At 45.1% G+C, this 17,572-nt stretch overlaps 1 protein-coding gene across 2 annotated transcripts in view; it reads right to left on the minus strand.

Annotated features, from left to right (window-relative positions):
• The window catches only part of Lima1 (LIM domain and actin binding 1), a 107,397-nt gene that overhangs the window by 11,858 nt on the left and 77,967 nt on the right, over positions 1-17,572 (minus strand). For both annotated transcript variants that reach the window (XM_052748948.1, XM_052748947.1), the window contains exons 5-9: positions 14,795-14,873; positions 13,424-13,572; positions 8,659-8,766; positions 3,111-3,168; positions 560-669 (exon numbers count right to left, since the gene is read on the minus strand). In XM_052748948.1, the coding sequence (XP_052604908.1) occupies positions 560-669; positions 3,111-3,168; positions 8,659-8,766; positions 13,424-13,572; positions 14,795-14,873 (504 nt within the window). The remainder of the gene's footprint in view (positions 1-559; positions 670-3,110; positions 3,169-8,658; positions 8,767-13,423; positions 13,573-14,794; positions 14,874-17,572) is intronic.

Below are 17,572 nucleotides of genomic sequence, written 5' to 3' on the forward strand. Positions count from 1 at the left end.
AGTCGAGGCTAGTCTAGAATTTGCTATCCTCCTGCCTCAGTCTCACCATGCACCACTATGCCTGGCTTGTGTGTGTCTGTGTGTGTGTGTGTGTGTGTGTGTGTGTGTGTCTATGTAAGTGCATGTGGAGGTCAGAGGCCAATGCCAGGTGTCTTCCTTAGTCACTTTTTTTTTTAAACATCTTACATTTTCATTCATCAATTAGTTTTATATGCAAATTACTAAGTGTGAGGAAAAAAAGTTCATAGCTTCCATCCTTTATATTAGAAAAATAAATTATTATTATTTCCCTATGTAACAGTCCTGGCTGTCCTGGAACTCACTCTGTAAACCAGGCTGATCTCGACCTCACAAAGATCCTCCCTGCCTCTGCCCTCCGAGTGCTGGGATCAAAGGCATGCACCACCACCGCCCAGCCTGAAAGTGACTCTTAAGTACACCCTTACCGGCATTATGTCTAGGACAGCCCAAACTGGTAATGCTGAACAGAACACTGAAAACTGCAGCATGTGGAACTGGAAACAAGAGTCTAGGACTCAGGGAGCAAATGCCACCATACCTTCACTGTTTTGGAAGGAGAACTTTCCGGAAGACTGGAGGTTCTGGCGTCAGGACTCAGTGGCTTCGGGTGCACAGGCTGCTGGGCCCCACTCTTCACCTGGGGGTCACCTGGTGGAGTCACAAAGGCAGGCATTTTAGAGTAGCTCATGGCAAGGTTCTTTCCAAAAGCAAAACATGGGTACTTCCCACCAGGGACTGGTCCTTCTAGTGTCAGGGAGAGTACTGCTTTTCGGTGAAGAGGGTTCTAAACTGCAAGTGTCCTGGGCTCCCCCAGGAGTCAGGCTGTCAGTTAGAGACGTTCTCACTCTGCAGCACACGCCTGGGACCCAAACAATCGGTATACCCAAACATTCTGCTCTGAAGCATGTGCCATTTCTTAAGGCTGTGAATAGATTTGGTGTTTTTGGTAGTTGGCATGCCCAGTAACTTCCTCTGGGGTGCTTCAGCTGAAGCTGGGGAAACGGAAGGAATGTGTGTTGAGTCTTTGTGGGTCATTCTTAAAAAAAAAAAAAAAAAGCCGGGCAGTGGTGGTGCACGCCTTTAATCCCAGCACTCAGGAGGCAGAGCCAGGCGGATCTCTGTGAGTTCGAGGCCAGACTGGGCTACCAAGTGAGTCCCAGGAAAGGCGCAAAGCTACACAGAGAAACCCTGTCTCGAAAAACCAAAAAAAAAAAAAAATTAGATACAGGGTCTTGCTCTGGCTGGCCTCAAACTCACAAAGATCCACTCTGCTTCTTCCTCTCCAGGGACAGTTTGCTTTTTCTGGATTATTTTTAAAGCAGATATTAATAATGAAAATACCACATAAAGGTTTTCTTCCTAATTGTTTAAGTAATGCCATATGAATGAAGTTCTTGCCAGTGTTGCTAGAGTTTTCCTGCCTGGCCCACAGTAAACAGGAAGCTGGAGAGGGAGACACTGCCAGCCGCCATCAGGACTGGCGGGTGAGAGAGATTTGTCCTGACTGTGGGCCAGGCAGGAAAACTCTAGCAACATGCCAGTGTATGTACCTCACGATGAAACTCAGAAGGTACAGAAGAGTCATTCACACAGCTACTAAGGGACCATTTAAACAAAATTCCTGAGTCTAGAGTTGGGCTGGCAAGATAGCTCCGCAGATGGCAAAAAGCACCTGCCGACAAGCCTGAAGACCTGAGTTCAATCCCCAGCATCCACATAGTGAAGGAGAGCACAGACTTCTGCAAGCCGTCCCTAGTCCACACGAAAATAAATGGATAAAAATACAATTTAAATGTTCTTAAAGCTAGAGGCAGCAAGGCACTAAGAGGTGATAGTTTGTTTCTGGAGAAAAGATAAAGAAAGAAGAAATGTATTGCAAACCTAATTAAAAAAATCTTTTAGTTCAAGGTGCTTTTGATTTCAGCCTTGACCTTTTCTGGGCAATCTGAAGCATAAATCTTGATTTATGCTCTTACCTCAGTTTTGAGGATTTCTGTGTCCAGATTTGTTGTGGGGGAAGCTAGGAATCTATACATATTTAAAAATAATTCGCCGAGCTGGGCAAAGTGGCACAAGTCTTTAATCCCCACTTGGAGGCAAAGGAAGGTGGATCTCTGTGAGTTCAAGGCCAGCCTGGTCCACATAGGGAGTTCCAGGACAGCCAGGGCTACACAGAGAAACCCTGTCTTAAAAAAAAAAAAAAAAAAAAAGAAAGGAAAAACCAAAAAAGCAAACCAAAACAACGGTACACTGAAAATCAGACATGGTCACGGTATGGCAAGCATTGTGAAACACGTCTCATCTCTCTAGTCACGGCACCTAGGACGCAGGCAGAAGGAGGAGAGTTCAGACTCTTCTATACAGTAAGTTCCAGGCTAGTCAGTGTACAGCAAGACTGTGTCAGAAAAATAAATACATAAAAATAAAGATGGTAAAAATAAAACCCAAATCTTTTATCTTTCAGAAACCAGGCTTACAAGTACTCCAAACAGGATCAAATTATGTCAAAATTTAGCACTTTGAGGAAAACGCTCTCCAATAATTAATACAGTTCTTCTTGAACACCTCTGTTGAAGTAAGACTTCAAGATCGGTTTATACAGTTTTGGACCTGGAAGAGTTTAGTGCCGAAGGTAGGGTAAGTTCAATGAGAGAAGTGTTGTTAAAAGTTATTCTTTTAGTAAGGGCTAGAAGGATGGCTCAGAAGTTAAGAGCACTGGCTGCTCTCTCAGAGGTCCCAGGTTCAATTCCCAGCACCAATGGTAACTCCAGTCTCAGGGGATCTGATGCCATTGTCTTGACAGGCACTACAGACAGATAGTATACAGACAACATTCAGGCGAACACCTATATCCATAAATTAAAAATAAATAACAATCTCAAAAAATTAAAAAAAAAAAATCTCTATTCCATGTTAGCCGTATGTAATACAACTTCTCCCTGAGCTATGAAAAGTGTGACGAGTGTTCCAGCAGCAGTCCCTAAGCCCAGTGGAGACTCCGATGAGCTTGGCTGCTGGGTGTACGGTGTCCCTTCCTCTACAGACAGTAGCAGGGACCCCGCCATGCAGAGCTAAGAGCAAACGCTTACAAGCATCGTCTTCCGCAGGGCTAGAATGGGCCACCAGGCTATTCTCAGTTGCAGAAACCTACAAGAAAAAAACAAAAAAGATTAAGGGGGATTAAGAAGAGCATTAAAAATAGAAGAGCATCTGCTGCCAACGCCATAAAGACCCGCTGACTCCAGTTAGTCACTGGCTGCCTGGGGGGAATAACGGCCCGGAACAGCCGAACGTTTAAACGAGAGGCAGTGGTTGTCTTTTACGAGGATATTAACGCGCCTCTCAATTACAGAGGCGCACTAGAACAGACTGCACTCAGCTGCCAAGTGCGCATCGTCTCCCTCATAAAGAACGTTCAAGCCGTATCTCAGGAAGCATAAACCAAACAAAACCCCATGTCAAGGAGAGCAAACCCCACAGCAAGGGAAAGGAACGTATTTAATCACAGGAGTTATTCTTACTCTGATTTTCCTGGTTTTCTGTTTGGATGTTTCGGGTGAAGAGGTTGAGACTTGGGAGGTGAAGGGAGGGAGAAGTTAAAGATAAGCCCCTGCTAGACTGTGAGTTTGATGTTAGCCTGGGTTACAGTACCCCCTCCCCCCCCCCTCTCTCTCTATATATGGTACTTGTTGTTCTTGTGAAGGACCCAGGTTCAATTCCCAGCACCCACATGGTAGCTCACAATCATCCGACTCTAGTCCCAGGGAATTTAACCCCCTTTTTCGGCCATTTCAGACACCAGGCACAAACGTGGTGCACAGACATACATGCAGGCAAAACTCATACACATAAAATAATAGTAACAGTTAATAATAATAATAATAAAAATGTGTATCTAAGAAAAATATTCAAAATAAAACAAAAAAAAAACAAAAAAAAAGCACACTGCCACACCCGGGTGGGGAGGACACCAAAAACCAACAAAAATATTCTAGTCTCAAAATGGCAGGTTTTTTTGTTTGTTTGTTTGTTTTTAACAAGAAGCAGACCCTGTGCGTAGGTATATATTTTTGGTTCAGAAGCCATCAAACTTGAATAAAAGAACTGCCTCCCTCCCTCCTTTATACACGCCTAGTCCTTTCTGGTGCACATCTTCTATAAAGCTCATGATGCTGGTTTAACGGGTGATACCGAGGGCCTATGTCAAGATGCCTGAAGAACTGAACTACGATGGAGACTAAGTTGTTGACTGACCACACCTAAATGCCAGCGTTTTCCCTTCTCTCCTTTCACTACAGGGATTCTACCTTGGCAAAGAATAAGCTAGAATAACCACAGCTGACATTCACTGAGTGTTTACTATGTGCCAGGTATTGAACTGATCGCCTCCACATGCAGTGTTTCATCTAATGGTATGAAATACATTTTTTGAAAGTTGTGTTTGGTTATAAAAAGACCTTCACTGCTGGCTGGTTGGCACATGCCTAAAATCTCAGTACTCAAGAAATAGAGGCAGGAGGGGCCAGTAATTCAGGTTCATCCTTGCTTACACAGTAAATTAGAGGCTAGCCTATGCTACATGAGACCCTGTCACCAAAAACCAAAACCAAACAAAAAAGACCCTCAACTCTTGTGCATTTGTAGGTGCACCCATCCTGGGATGTTCTTCCCTTACCTCTGACCTAGTCCCCTTGAACACTTAGTGCTGGCATCATGACATAACATGTGGGTGGACAGATGTCATCACTGCGGGCACTTCCAGGCAGGAGCATCAGAGACCATGCTCAGACATCTCATGACAGGAAAAGCAACAGCTTGACAAAGCATGGCATTTCGAGAAAGTTATTTGGGGCTGGAGAGACTGCTCAGCGGTTAAGAGCCCTGGCTGCTCTTGCAGAGGACCTGGGTTCAATTCCCAGCACCCACATGGTGGCTCACAACTGCCTGTAACTTTAGTTCCGATGGATCCAGTGCCCTCTTACATTCTCAAAGGATAAATAAAAACATATGGGCTGAGCAGTGGTGGCATACGCCTTTAATTCCAGCACTTGGGAGGCAGAGGCAGGTGGATCTCTGTGAGTTAGAGGCCAGTGTGGTCTACAGAACGAGTTCCAGGACAGCCAGGGCTATACAGAGAAACCCTGCCTAAAAAAAATAAATAAATAAAAATAAGTGTGTGTGTGTGCATGCGTGCGTGCGTGCGTGTGTGTGTGTGTGTGTGTGTGTGTGTGTGTGTGTGTGTATTTGTTTTGTTTTGTTTTGAAAAGAATGTTTCCTGTAGCATTAACATCTTTTTGTAGCAGACCAAAGTTCAAACAAGGCTTAGGTACTGGTTAACGAAAGGCAGCCAGGCCGTCCAGGGAGAGCCAGGCTCTGAAAAGCCTAGAGACTTTGAGGACTCGCTTGACTGGTATTTACTGTCTTTCTCTCCTCCTTCCCCACCCTCCCTGATTTATGATTCTCTTGCCGCTCTGCTCTTTTGCACTGTAATTAAAATGTTCCGATCCTGCAGTTCAGCGCAGAGTTCTAATTTCACATCAGATCAGCACAAAAACAGAATTTAGGACACCAGGAGCATCATTTTCCAGATAAATATTTCCTCAGTTATGATCTTTAGGTAAAGATGGGGAGATTTTATGCTGGGATTTTTTTTTTAATTTATAAACCATAAGGAAAATTCCAAACATATTTATTTGTTATATTTGAGAAACAACTTTCACTAGCCAGGCATGGTGACCCACATCTTTAATTCTAGCTCTCAAGAGGCAGAGACAGGCAGATCTCTGTGAGTTCTAGGCTAGCCTGGTCTACAGGGTCTGTCTCAAAAAAAAAGTCTATAATTTATACAATTTATTATTACTTTTAAGATTTTTAAAAGATTTTCTATGTATGAGTTCTTTGCCTGCATGTATGTATGTGTACACCTAGTGTGCATGGGAGGCTCAGAAAAGATCATGTAAGATCCCCTGGAATTTTAGTTACAGACAATTGTGAGCTGCTTTGTGGGTGCTGGGAATTGAACCTGGATCTTCGGAAGAGCAGCCAGTGCTCATAATTGCTAAGCCCAGTATAGAGCTTATTTGATGAGTCTATGACTGGCAAGTCTGCTGTCTACATGAAGTTGTTCCGTGTTAAAACTAAGCCGTCCATCTCATGGTTGAGGCGAGCATCACAAACGTGATTTTCCGGAACTCTTTCCGTGGCTTCCCACTGATTATATCTCAGCCCTTGAGGACGGCCTAGAAGGCTTTTCCAGATCCCCCCCACCTGTCTCTCATCATTGCCTATCTACTATCCCTACCTTGCCAATCAATCAAATGTCAATCTCAGGCTTCCGCACTCTGCTGTGTGTCTATTCTACCTCTTGTGAGACCTTTCTCCACTCACCTGGCCCATTCCTGCACATTCCTCAAGACTGGGCTCAGACATCATCTTCCTGAAGAAGTCAGGTAAACTAGTTCTGAACTCCCATGGCCCCACTCTCTCACAGCACCTACCATAACGATTTTTAATAGCTACCATGTCAGAAGGCAATAGTTTGTTAGTTTTCTTGCACATGAAGGCCACATGGGAAAGAGATGGGGAGAGAGATGAGAGGGAGGGAGGGAGTGGTGGGGGCTGGCTATGAATGAGGGTGAATGTGTATGTGGTTTTCTTTGTTTTCAAACAGGGTCTTGCTGGCCTCAAACTTTCTACCTGCACATGCTGGCCTCAAACTTTCTGCGTGCACCATCCTGGCCTCAAACTTTCTGCATGCACCATCCTGGCCTCAAACTTTCTGCATGCACCATCCTGGCCTCAAACTTTCTGTGTGCACCATCCTGGCCTCAAACTTTCTGCGTGCACCATCCTGGCCTCAAACTTTCTGCATGCACCATCCTGGCCTCAAACTTTCTGCATGCACCATCCTGGCCTCGAACTTTCTACGTGCACATGCTGGCCTCAAACTTTCTGCATGCACCATCCTGGCCTCAAACTTTCTGCATGCACCATCCTGGCCTCGAACTTTCTGCATGCACCATCCTGGCCTCGAACTTTCTGCATGCACCATCCTGGTCTCAAACTTTCTGCATGCACCATCCTGGCCTCGAACTTTCCACGTGCACATGCTGGCCTCAAACTTTCCACGTGCACATGCTGGCCTCGAACTTTCCACGTGCACATGCTGGCCTCGAACTTTCCACGTGCACATCCTGGCCTCGAACTCACGGCCATCCTGCTTCAGCTTCCTGCACTGCTCTGCAGTTGTTGGTATTTGCTAGTACGCCTGCTTCCGCCTTTAGTTTACTCCTCCCCCATCAGTTAGTGAATTATGATATGTGTGGGGGTGAGGATATGCCTGCCACAGCACAGGTGTGGAATTCAGAGGACAGCTTTCAGGTTGGTCCTCTCCTTCCGCCACGTGAGTCCTGGAGACGGAGCTCAGGGCCTCAGCTTTGCCTGCAAGTGCCCTTTCCTGGTGAGCCATCTTGTTGGCCCAGTCTTCAGTTTCTAAGCTTAGCATTTCTTTTTTTTTTTTTTTTTTTTTTTTTTTTTTGGTTTTTCGAGACAGGGTTTCTCTGTGTAGCTTTGCGCCTTTCCTGGAACTCGCTTTGGAGACCAGGCTGGCCTCGAACTCACAAAGATCCGCCTGGCTCTGCCTCCTGAGTGCTGGGATTAAAGGCGTGCGCCACCACCGCCCGGCTAGCTTAGCATTTCTTATGTTAACATATGCAAATTGCATTCTAACATGCTTTGAGTGAGGGCTGGAGATGTAACTCAGTGGGAGAACACTTGCCCAGTGTATGCAAGACCTTGGGTGAATCACTAGCAGAGCAAAACCAAAACTGAGCAAATAACCTTGAGAAAAAGAATAACTTTTTTTTTTTTTTAACCAAAAACAAACAGACAAAAAACCGTATTAAGCCAGACTGGTGTCAGGAGCTGCAGTCTCGGTTATTTAAGAGGCTGAGGCGAGAGGATTGCTTGAGCGTGCAAGTTCAAGATGGGCCTGAGACACAGAGACCTCATCTCAAAACAAAATTAAGACAAAACAAGCAAACGAAAGAAAATCTTAAAATAACGTAGTGAGTATATATTTAAGAAGAGGATTGTGAATGATTTAAAGACAGAATCTTGGGGCTGGAGAAATGGCTCAGCAGTTTAGAGCATGCGCAGTTCTTACAGGGGATCTGGGTTCAACTCCCAGCACCCGAATGGTGGCTCACAACTGTCTGTAACTTGAGTTCCAGGGGATCCAATACCCTCTTCTGACTGAGGGCACCATCCACGTACACAGTGCACACACATTGCGTTCAGGCAAAACATTTATACACATACAACAAAACCTTAAAAAAGTTTTTGAAAATAAGAATTTTATCTCTGATCAAGCATGTTTTTATAGGTGACTTGAGCTTTATGCCTTCTGGGCATTTGCTGAACAAAAGAATTTTCCAGTGAAGGCTCATTATTTGGTCAGCTGTAAATTACAAAGCTTCCTAACTGAAATTTATGTGACCTGCAAAAATGACAATCTGCTCTGGCAGCTGCCACCAAATTCCCAGACGCTGCAGCCCAGAACCAGAGCCCTTTCTAATTTTAAGCACCTAATTTAGAACACATGCTTCCTTGGCAACTGGACGTGGACTTTCAACCTACCTTTCTTCCTTCCTGATGGGAGATGCAGACCTCAGGTCCTGGGGGCACATTCTCCTTTTGTTCCAGTTTATGAGTCTTGATCTCACCACCACAAGCTTTCAACTCATTCTACAAAATAAAAATAACCCGTGAACTCAAAATGCTTACCATTCCATTCTCTTCACAGCTCATCTTTCAAATAAACTTGGAATGCTTAAAAAAAAAAAAAAATTCTTCTTCTCACAGACCTTAGGCCAGATCAACCCCCTGTCACAAGCAGAACCCACTGACTAGTGAAATAACAAAAGCAGCCGTGTGGACACATACCTCCGAGTTAGATATCTGTGCGCCTGTCTCAAAGTGGACGCTCATTAGGCTACAGACGTATCAACAGGGACACACCCCACCCCACCCCCAGCACGCACATTCTGTGAACCACTCACTTCTAGCAGCACAGCTTGTGAAGTGCAAAGCTTGTGAATTTACAGAAAAGACCGTTTGGGAGGAAGGAAAGGAGATGCCAAGTGCCAACAATTAAGAAAATATACTGACCATACATACAAATGCCCGGCCTGGAAAGAAAGACAGGGATGATGGATACATATAAAAACCGAAATTATACTGAATGATACCATAAACAATCTTTTCCTATCAAACTTTCAAAAAGAAAAAAAAAAGCTTTTCACATAAAATTTGCAAAGATACCTTAATCTATATTTCATAACGGAGCCTCAACATTAGAGAAAACATGTATTGGTACTGCCATAGGACTAAGGAGAATGATCCTATCTTTTTTCCTCATACAGGACACTGGGAGCAGAAAGTTAAAATGAACTGATCTACTAGATCTAAAAATCAACAAAGAGGGGGCTTCCCTATCTTTACTGTGACCTTTCCCATGACCCCTCCCCCTTCCTCCTTGCTCTTTCTGACAGGCTCCCATGTAGTCCAGGCTAGCCTCAAACTGACTAGATAGCCAAGGATAACCTTGAACTTCTGATCCCCCTGCCTCCACTCCTCAAGTGCTGGAGCTGCTGGTGTGTGTCACCACACTCAGGTGACGTGGCACTAGTGGTTAAACTCAAGACTGTGCACTGGAAAGCTCGCTCTCAGCTCAGCTACCTTCCCGGTCCCGTCTGGGCCTCTTCAGGCTTGGGGAGAAACAAGCCATCTGAGGCCACAGGGCCAGTGAAGCGGATGTGATGAATCTGCTAAGGTCAGCGACTTCAGAGAGGGCCGTCCCTGCTGCACGTGCGCTATGAGGAGGAGGCGGCCCCCAGCACTGCCCTATGACACCCATTTATTTACTGTCTGTCGGTCTCCGAGCGCCTCCTAAGCTGCTACCCAGGATGTGCCCTGTTACAATCATGTGCTGTAAGGAATTTCAGACATTCTTGGAGGATGAGACGAAACGTACTTTTCCCCAGAAGTTTTAAAGACTTCTCAACTCTTGAAATCTCCAGAGCAGAAGTTTAATGAGAGAACCCTACTAGGAGAATTCATTTAGAGATGACCGGATCTCTGTAGCCCAGCAGTCCTGGAACTGGCTTCCAACTCCAGCTATCCTGTGTTGCTTGAGGTTTGGTTTTGTTTTTAAGGGGGAGCTAAGGATGTAGCTCAGTTGGTACAGAGCTTTCCTAGCATGCATAAAGCCCTGGGTTCTACCTGCCAGCACCAAATAAAACCATGTGTGGTGGCGCTGTAATACCGGTTCTTAGGAGTTGGAGGCAGGAGGACCAGAGTTCAAGATCAGCCTTGGCTACATAGGCAGTTTGAGGTTAGTCTGGGATACACCAGACTGTTTCAAAATGAAGAGCAAAATAACCAGGCAGCAGGAGAATGCTTTGTCATGGCCATACCTGTTGCTCTTTCCAGTGTGCTAAAAAAATCCAAAGGAGGTCACGGAACAGGTTTTCCCACCTGAGGAGTCATCTGGGTGGAATGCTTGCACAGACAGACAGACACCTCTAGTATCAGGCAAGAAGTAAGCTTTGCCCCTCACCCATCTCTGCATCTCCTGATCTACGTTCTAAGGAGAGTCTCATTCTATTCCCTTTTCTTTTCTTTCTTTTCTTTTTTTTTTTAAAGATTTATTTATTATGTATACAGTATGCCTGCAGGTCAGAAGAGGGCACCAGATCTCATTGATGGTTGTGAGCCACCATGTGGTTGCTGGGAATTGAACTCAGGACCTCTGGAAGAGCAGCCAGTACTCCTAACCTCCGAGCCATCTCTCCAGCCCCATTCTATTCCTTTTTCACACTCAGTAAACTCTGGGTGTTCCACTCTCTTGATTTATACACATCATCTTTTATTAAAACTACTGTTGAAAAAAAACTGGAGTAAGGGATGAGGGTGTAGCTCAGTGGTCGACTATGTGTCTAGCATGTATAAAGCTGTGATTTCAATCCCCAGGACTGAAAAAAAGAAAGAAAGAAAGAAACAAACAAACAACTGTGTTTCAGAGAATGGGTCCATCAGTACTACTGAGGAAAGCATAATTATGTAGGGGGAAATGTTTTTACTTCTGGAATATACATTATGATCTTGAATCTGCACAGTTTTGATCTGTCCAGGAATAAATAAAACAATATTATTTTTCCAACATTGTTAAGACCTTTGGCAATGAATAGATCTTATATTCTGAAATCACAGAAGGAACAAACTTATGCATCCTCTAAAAATGAGAAGCTGGGCTAGGGATGCCCCTTACAGGGCTAGGGATGCCCCTTACAGGGTTAGGGATGCCCCTTACAGCACTGCGCTTCTCCAGCATGCTTGAGGTAGGTCCTGGCTTCAGTTTCCAGCACTACGGTAAACAGACAAATGAGCAGATTTTTGTTTGTTTGTTTGTCTGTGTTTTTTTGAGACAGGGTTTCTCTGTGTAGCTTTGGCGCCTTTCCTGGAACTCACTCTGCAGCCCAGACTGGCCTCAAACTCACAGAGATCCTCCTGGCTCTGCCTCCTGAGTGCTGGGATTAAAGGCATGCGCCACCACTGCCCGGCACAAATGAGTAGATTTTAAGATGACAAAGAGAGGATGTGATGACATCCTGTGCTCCTGTCACCTGAGTACTTGGGAGGGAGGCTGAGGCAAGAAGAGCCCTGTGACTTTAAAGCTAGGTTATAGAGTAAAATCCTGTTTCAAGCCCGGGCGGTGGTGGCGCACGCCTTTAATCCCAGCACTCAGGACGTAGAGCCAGGCGGATCTCTGTGAGTTCCAGGCCAGCCTGGTCTACAAAGTGAGTTCCAGGACAGCTAAGGCCACAAGGTGAGACCCTGTCTCAAAACAACAAGAAAAAAAGAACAACAGGTTTTGGGGCTGGGGGTGCAGCTGAGTGTTTACCCGGTATATGTGACATTCTGGTTTGATTCTTAGCACTATGGGGGTGCGTGTGCAGAATACCAAATCTTTCCATTCATTAACCATGTAATCTTCCTGTCATTCCCCACCCCCTCTTTTCTAATACACGATTCTTTCTCTGCAGGAAATCATTACATTGTATGAGTTAAAGATTGAGAAGGCCATATAGAGCTCCTCTTATACTGGGAACTAAATCCTGAGCCTCAGGCATGCTAGGCACGTGCTGTACTATCCCCAGCTCCAGCCCTCACAGGATTCCTTTGAATGAAATGTCCAGGACAGCAGATTCATAGGCGGAAAGCAGATGAGTGCTTTAGTGGGTGACTAAACAGATAGGGAATTTCTCTGAGGGCTGACAGAACGGTTCTGGAATTAAGAAAGAGTTATGGTTGTACAACTTTGTAAATATACTTAAAAAAAAAATCCCCTAAGTGTGTTTTTGGTCTGCTTTTCCCTGCAGAGCCCGAAATCAGAGCCAGGGCCTCACGCAAGCTAGGCAAAGGCTCTTCCACTGAGCTACATCCTCAGCCAGTGTGTGCTTCCACAGAATGGCGATTTTATGTTATGTGAGCAATATATCAATGAAAAACCTAACAGAACTACATCAATGTTCAATGCACTTAATGTTTTTTATATTTCCCATTATTCTCTTGAAAAAGGAAATCTGGGTAGAAGATATAACCCAGTGTAGCACGCTTGCCTAGCGTGTGCAAAGGCCTGAGTTCAACCCTAAGCTCCCACCACGAAACCAAAAAGAAACTCACAATAGATGTTCCTATTAAAGCTAATAAGATTCTGATTTTTTTTATCAGTGACAATGAAAAAGTTCAGTAGACGAGCCAGGAAGAGTCTTGATATCACTCCTGGTAACATCACAGAAAACCAGTGAGGTGTGGATATGTATGCATCAGCTGGGGGAGCAAAATCAAGACTGGAAAACGTATGTTAACAAAGGGGGGAGGGGGGACTGGCCAGGGTCAGAGGTCAGGGCCCAGGAGACATTTCCTGGTTGCAGCACTCATGATGGCTGCCTGGAGGAGCAAATAAGAATGGTGTAGCCAGGTGGTGGTGGCACACACCTTGAATCCCAGCAGAGCCAGGAGGATCTCTGTGAGTTCAAGGCCAGCCTGGTCTACAGAGAGAGATCCAGGACAGGCACCAAAACTGCACAGAGAAACCCTGTCTCCAAAAAGGAATGGTATAAGTGCACACCTTTAATCCTAGCACTTGGGAGGCAGAGGCAGGCGGATCTCTGTGAGTTTGAAGCCAGCCTGGTCTACAGAGAGAGTTCCAGGACAGCCAGAGCTACACAGAGAAACCCTGTCTCAAAAAACAAAACAAAACCCAACAAACAAACAAACAAACAAACAAAAACCCAAAAAACACCCAAACAAAAAAACCCAAACAGCACAGGACACATACTGCGTGGCTGGCTGAGCTGCTCTGCTTGGACACGGCAGCCTGGTACTTGGCCATGCGATCCTTTATGGAGGTTTCCGAGAGGCGTGGGAGCTCCACACTCCGCTTACTCTCATTCTTCTCCAAGTTGAATGGGGAGGATGACAAATGACCTGGAGATGTGAAAATAAAACACTTTGTTAGGGGATACAAGGGGATTCCAAGTCTTGGGTGGGTGACTGTAATCTAATGCATAACTTTTTCTATTAGAAGTACCAGAAAGGTCAGGTGTGGGCCTTGTCTGTGATCCCAGCACTGGGGGGCATGGGGGAGTAGAGCTACACACTCAAGGTCAACTGGGACTACAGAGGGAGACCCTGTTTAAAAAAAAAACAAAAACAAAAAACCCAAAGTAACAATCAAAAGCATACACACACAAAAAGAAAATCAGAAATAGAAGTGTCTTTCATAGTTAATTTTAACTCACTTTCCTAACAGAGTGCCTTTTACCATAAATGTACATTTATACACACACGCATTCACACACATTCAAACACACATATTAGTATTTTTGTTCACTTATTTTCTGTGCTGTGAATGAAATTTTTTGTTTTGTTTATAATAAGCACCCAGACTACCTCAAAGCTACACCCCCAGCTCTGGGACAACCAATCTTGGTCAGGGATTCCATCCGTCTATGGAAGTCCTCCTGTTCCAGATAATTGTGGAGTCAAAGTATCTGTAGCACATCACCTGTCACCCCTCAGATGTACCCAAGGATGGATTAAAAATGCAACAAAAGGGGTCAGGAGAGATGGCTCAGAGGTTAAGAGCACTGGCTGCTCTTCCAGAGGTCCTGAGTTCAATTCCCAGCACCCACACGGCGGCTCATTCAGGTGCCTTCTTCTGGTCTGCACTGCAGCCGGAAACACCGGATACATAATAAGTAAATCTTAAAAAAAAAAAAAAGGCTTGAAAAATGCAGCGAGAGCACACTGGGCATGGTATGCTCATGTCTGCAATCCCAGAACTGGGGAATCAGACTAGAGGGTCAGAAGTTCAAGGCCAACCTTGGCTACATAGGGATCTCTAGGCCAGCCTGGGCTAGAGACCTTGTTTCAAACAAATGACAAAAACAAAAATCAGGAAAGCTAACAGAGAGCAGAACAGGGGGTTGGGGATTTAGCTCAGTGGTAGAGCGCAAGGCTCTGGGTTCAGGCCTCAGCTCCAGGGGTTGCAGGGGGGGGGGAGCAGAACAGCTGGGAGTGGCTTGTAGGTGACACACAGACTTCTCTCTGCCATGGCCATTCTCCCTTTAGCAGCACAGGTTTTGACTGCAAAAGGTTCGCTGTGACTTGGTTGCTTCTTGGAGGGCTTCACACACTCTCTACTTACTTATTTCCAAGTCATCCAGGGAGCAGCTGTTTTCAGAGGTCCGCCTTCCACCTGCATTTCGGCTTTGGGTCCAAAGACTCTGTTCAGAAGATGGGAAATACTGATGTAACACTTGAAACTCCTTCACTAACAAAATCCAGAAGGTCAGAATATTTTAAATGTCAAGCAGTATATGTTCACAGATGCTCACGGACAAGTAAGTGACTTTATATAAACAGAGCTCATGGCTACTGACCAGCGCCCAGCCAGCTTACACATCAGCACTAAAATATAAACAATCGCTGGAGGAGAGTCCCCACATCTTAGGTGACAATGACATGTCCCTTAAACCTGCAGCACCCCTCTGTCTCACTGCACCCCGCTGTCGCTGCCTTGGCAGTCTTCATCATTGACTCCTTAACATCCCATTCTCCGCTTAATTGGTTCTTTTTCCACATTCTAATCCAGTCTTTGCGAGGCTGCCAATATCCCAACCAATAAAAAGTAGTTATTCTAAAATCTGCATCTCCCTGAACTCTCCTGTTCAAAATTCTTTCAGAATTCCCAGTCACCCTTGAATATCACTGCAGTGAATATCAGTGCGATCCAGATGACCTCCTGGGCAGGTCAGTGCCCACCCAGCCTCCTCTCCGGGTATTCTGTGACACATCCTTTATCCTTCAGGGACCTCAAACTGCTCTGAGGACCATGGCATGATAAATGAGGCTCCCTCTACCCATATCATGCTTGTCCTTCTCTCTAGCAATTGCTATTCCTTCAAGACTCAGTGTCAGCCAGGTGGTGGTGGCACATACCTTTAACCCAGCAGTAGGGAGGCAGAGGCAGGCAGATCTCTGTGAGTTCAAGGCTAGCCTGGTCTACAGAGCAAGTTCCAGGACAGGCCCCAAAAGCTACAGAGAAACCCTGTCTCAACAACAACAAACCCAAAAGACTGTCACTTGCTTCTGGACACATACAGCTCCTCCTTCTGAGGCGCCCAGCCATATTTTGTTACAACTTGGTAGAGTGTGGTAACTGTCCTCCCACTGGCATAAGCCCACGGAGGGAAACCATGCCTTTGCACTCACACACTTCCAGGATTTGTAGATTGTAGCACTATTTATTTATTTATTTATTCATTCATTCATCCATTCATTCATTCATTCATTCATTCATTCATTCACTCATTTTTGAGACAGGGTTTCTTTGTGTAACAGCCCTGGCTATCCTGGAACTCGCTCTGTAGCCCAGGCTGGCCTAGAACTCAGAGATCCACCTGCCTTTGCCTCCTGAGTGCTGGGATTAACAGCAGCAGCACCGCCTAGAGACTGTAGCATAATTTGTTTCTTCGGTGCCAGGGATTGAACCTGGGGACTTGGACACACCAGGCAAGTGCTGTACATTACTGAGCTATGCTGTAGACACTGGGCACAGATTTTTTTTGAATAAAGTATTTTGTGATTCTTGAAATCCTAACACTTGGTGTCTTATATTTTGGATAGACCTTTAGTTATAGTTACAAATTAGGTTAAGTGTAGTGGCACACACCTGTAATTAATCCTAGAGTGGAGGAGAGGCAGGGGGATCAGGAATTCAAGGCCAGATTGTGCAAATATATGAGGCTGTAGGAGATCCTGCTTCATAAAAACCAAAATATATACAGTTTTAAATTACAATTTTAGGACTAGAAATATACTCAAGAAAAAGCCACTTAGTTTTATAGAATATTCCCAAACACAGTAGATGAGGAATATCTCATTCTGTAATAACAGCCTCCAGCCAGAACCTCTCATTCAAATATGTTTCCAGACAACTAGAAGTAGGAATTAGGTGGAAGGCAGTGTATCAGGAGGTAGGAGACATTTCTTCCCCCGCCCCCCCCCTCCATCCTCCATCCTCCATCCCCCCCACTCCCACCCCGCGCTCGCCTTCTTCCAGGATGAGGATCAAATGCAGGGTCTAAAATATCCTAGGTAAGTGCTCTGCTGCTGAACACTTTGAGTTCAATACGTGAGAAACTTCTTTCTTAAAATCAAAAGTTGTTAGCCAGGCAAGGGCCATCAGTTAGCCAATCCCGGCTGCCTATGAGGTTGAGTTCCCACCAATGGTATGAGACACCCTCACCAACCACCACAGGGATAAAGGACAGGAGCCATCTTGGCCTGGTGTGTGTTAGCTCCACTGCACCCTTTTTACAAAAGCATTGCCTTGCTGATTTCTCTGTGTGCTCCTTTGTATGAACGGAGATTTCATCATTTGTTTGTTTCTTATTAATAATCCCTAATAATAAAAGTTATTAAACTCTTAAACACGATGAGCTAACTGACTTCAAAAATTTACTATGTCTTTAAAACAATTTATTCCTTTCTAGCCCTAATTATCCTGTAATAATATATTTCTAGTAAAAACCAAAATAAAGATGGGAGTGGTGACTCATACCTGTAATCCCAGCGCCTGGGAGACTACGGGAGAAGGGCTGCCCTGGGTTCCAAATGGGCTATAAAGGAAGACCTTGTTTCATAAAACCACACAAATAAAACCCTAATGTCGTCACATCTTACTCGGGTCAGGTCCACTCACATCAACTACATCTGTATGACTTATGTGGCTCACTATTTCTGGCTCTGGGAGAGTGGAAAGCTGACAGCCGAGGCGGGAGTCAGGGTCTGGCGGAGACGCTCTATCCATATTTCTCGTCCTGCAAAGGCCAAGTGTTGCTGCGGCAACCTAGCCTGGTGCTGGAGGAGGGGGGTCTAAGTGAGAGAGCCAAAATAAACTAGCATTTATTTGGGACCGTGG

The sequence above is a fragment of the Peromyscus californicus genome, unplaced genomic scaffold (assembly GCF_007827085.1).
Source record: "Peromyscus californicus insignis strain IS unplaced genomic scaffold, ASM782708v3 Scaffold_20__1_contigs__length_68692818, whole genome shotgun sequence".
Lineage (NCBI taxonomy): Eukaryota > Metazoa > Chordata > Mammalia > Rodentia > Cricetidae > Peromyscus > Peromyscus californicus.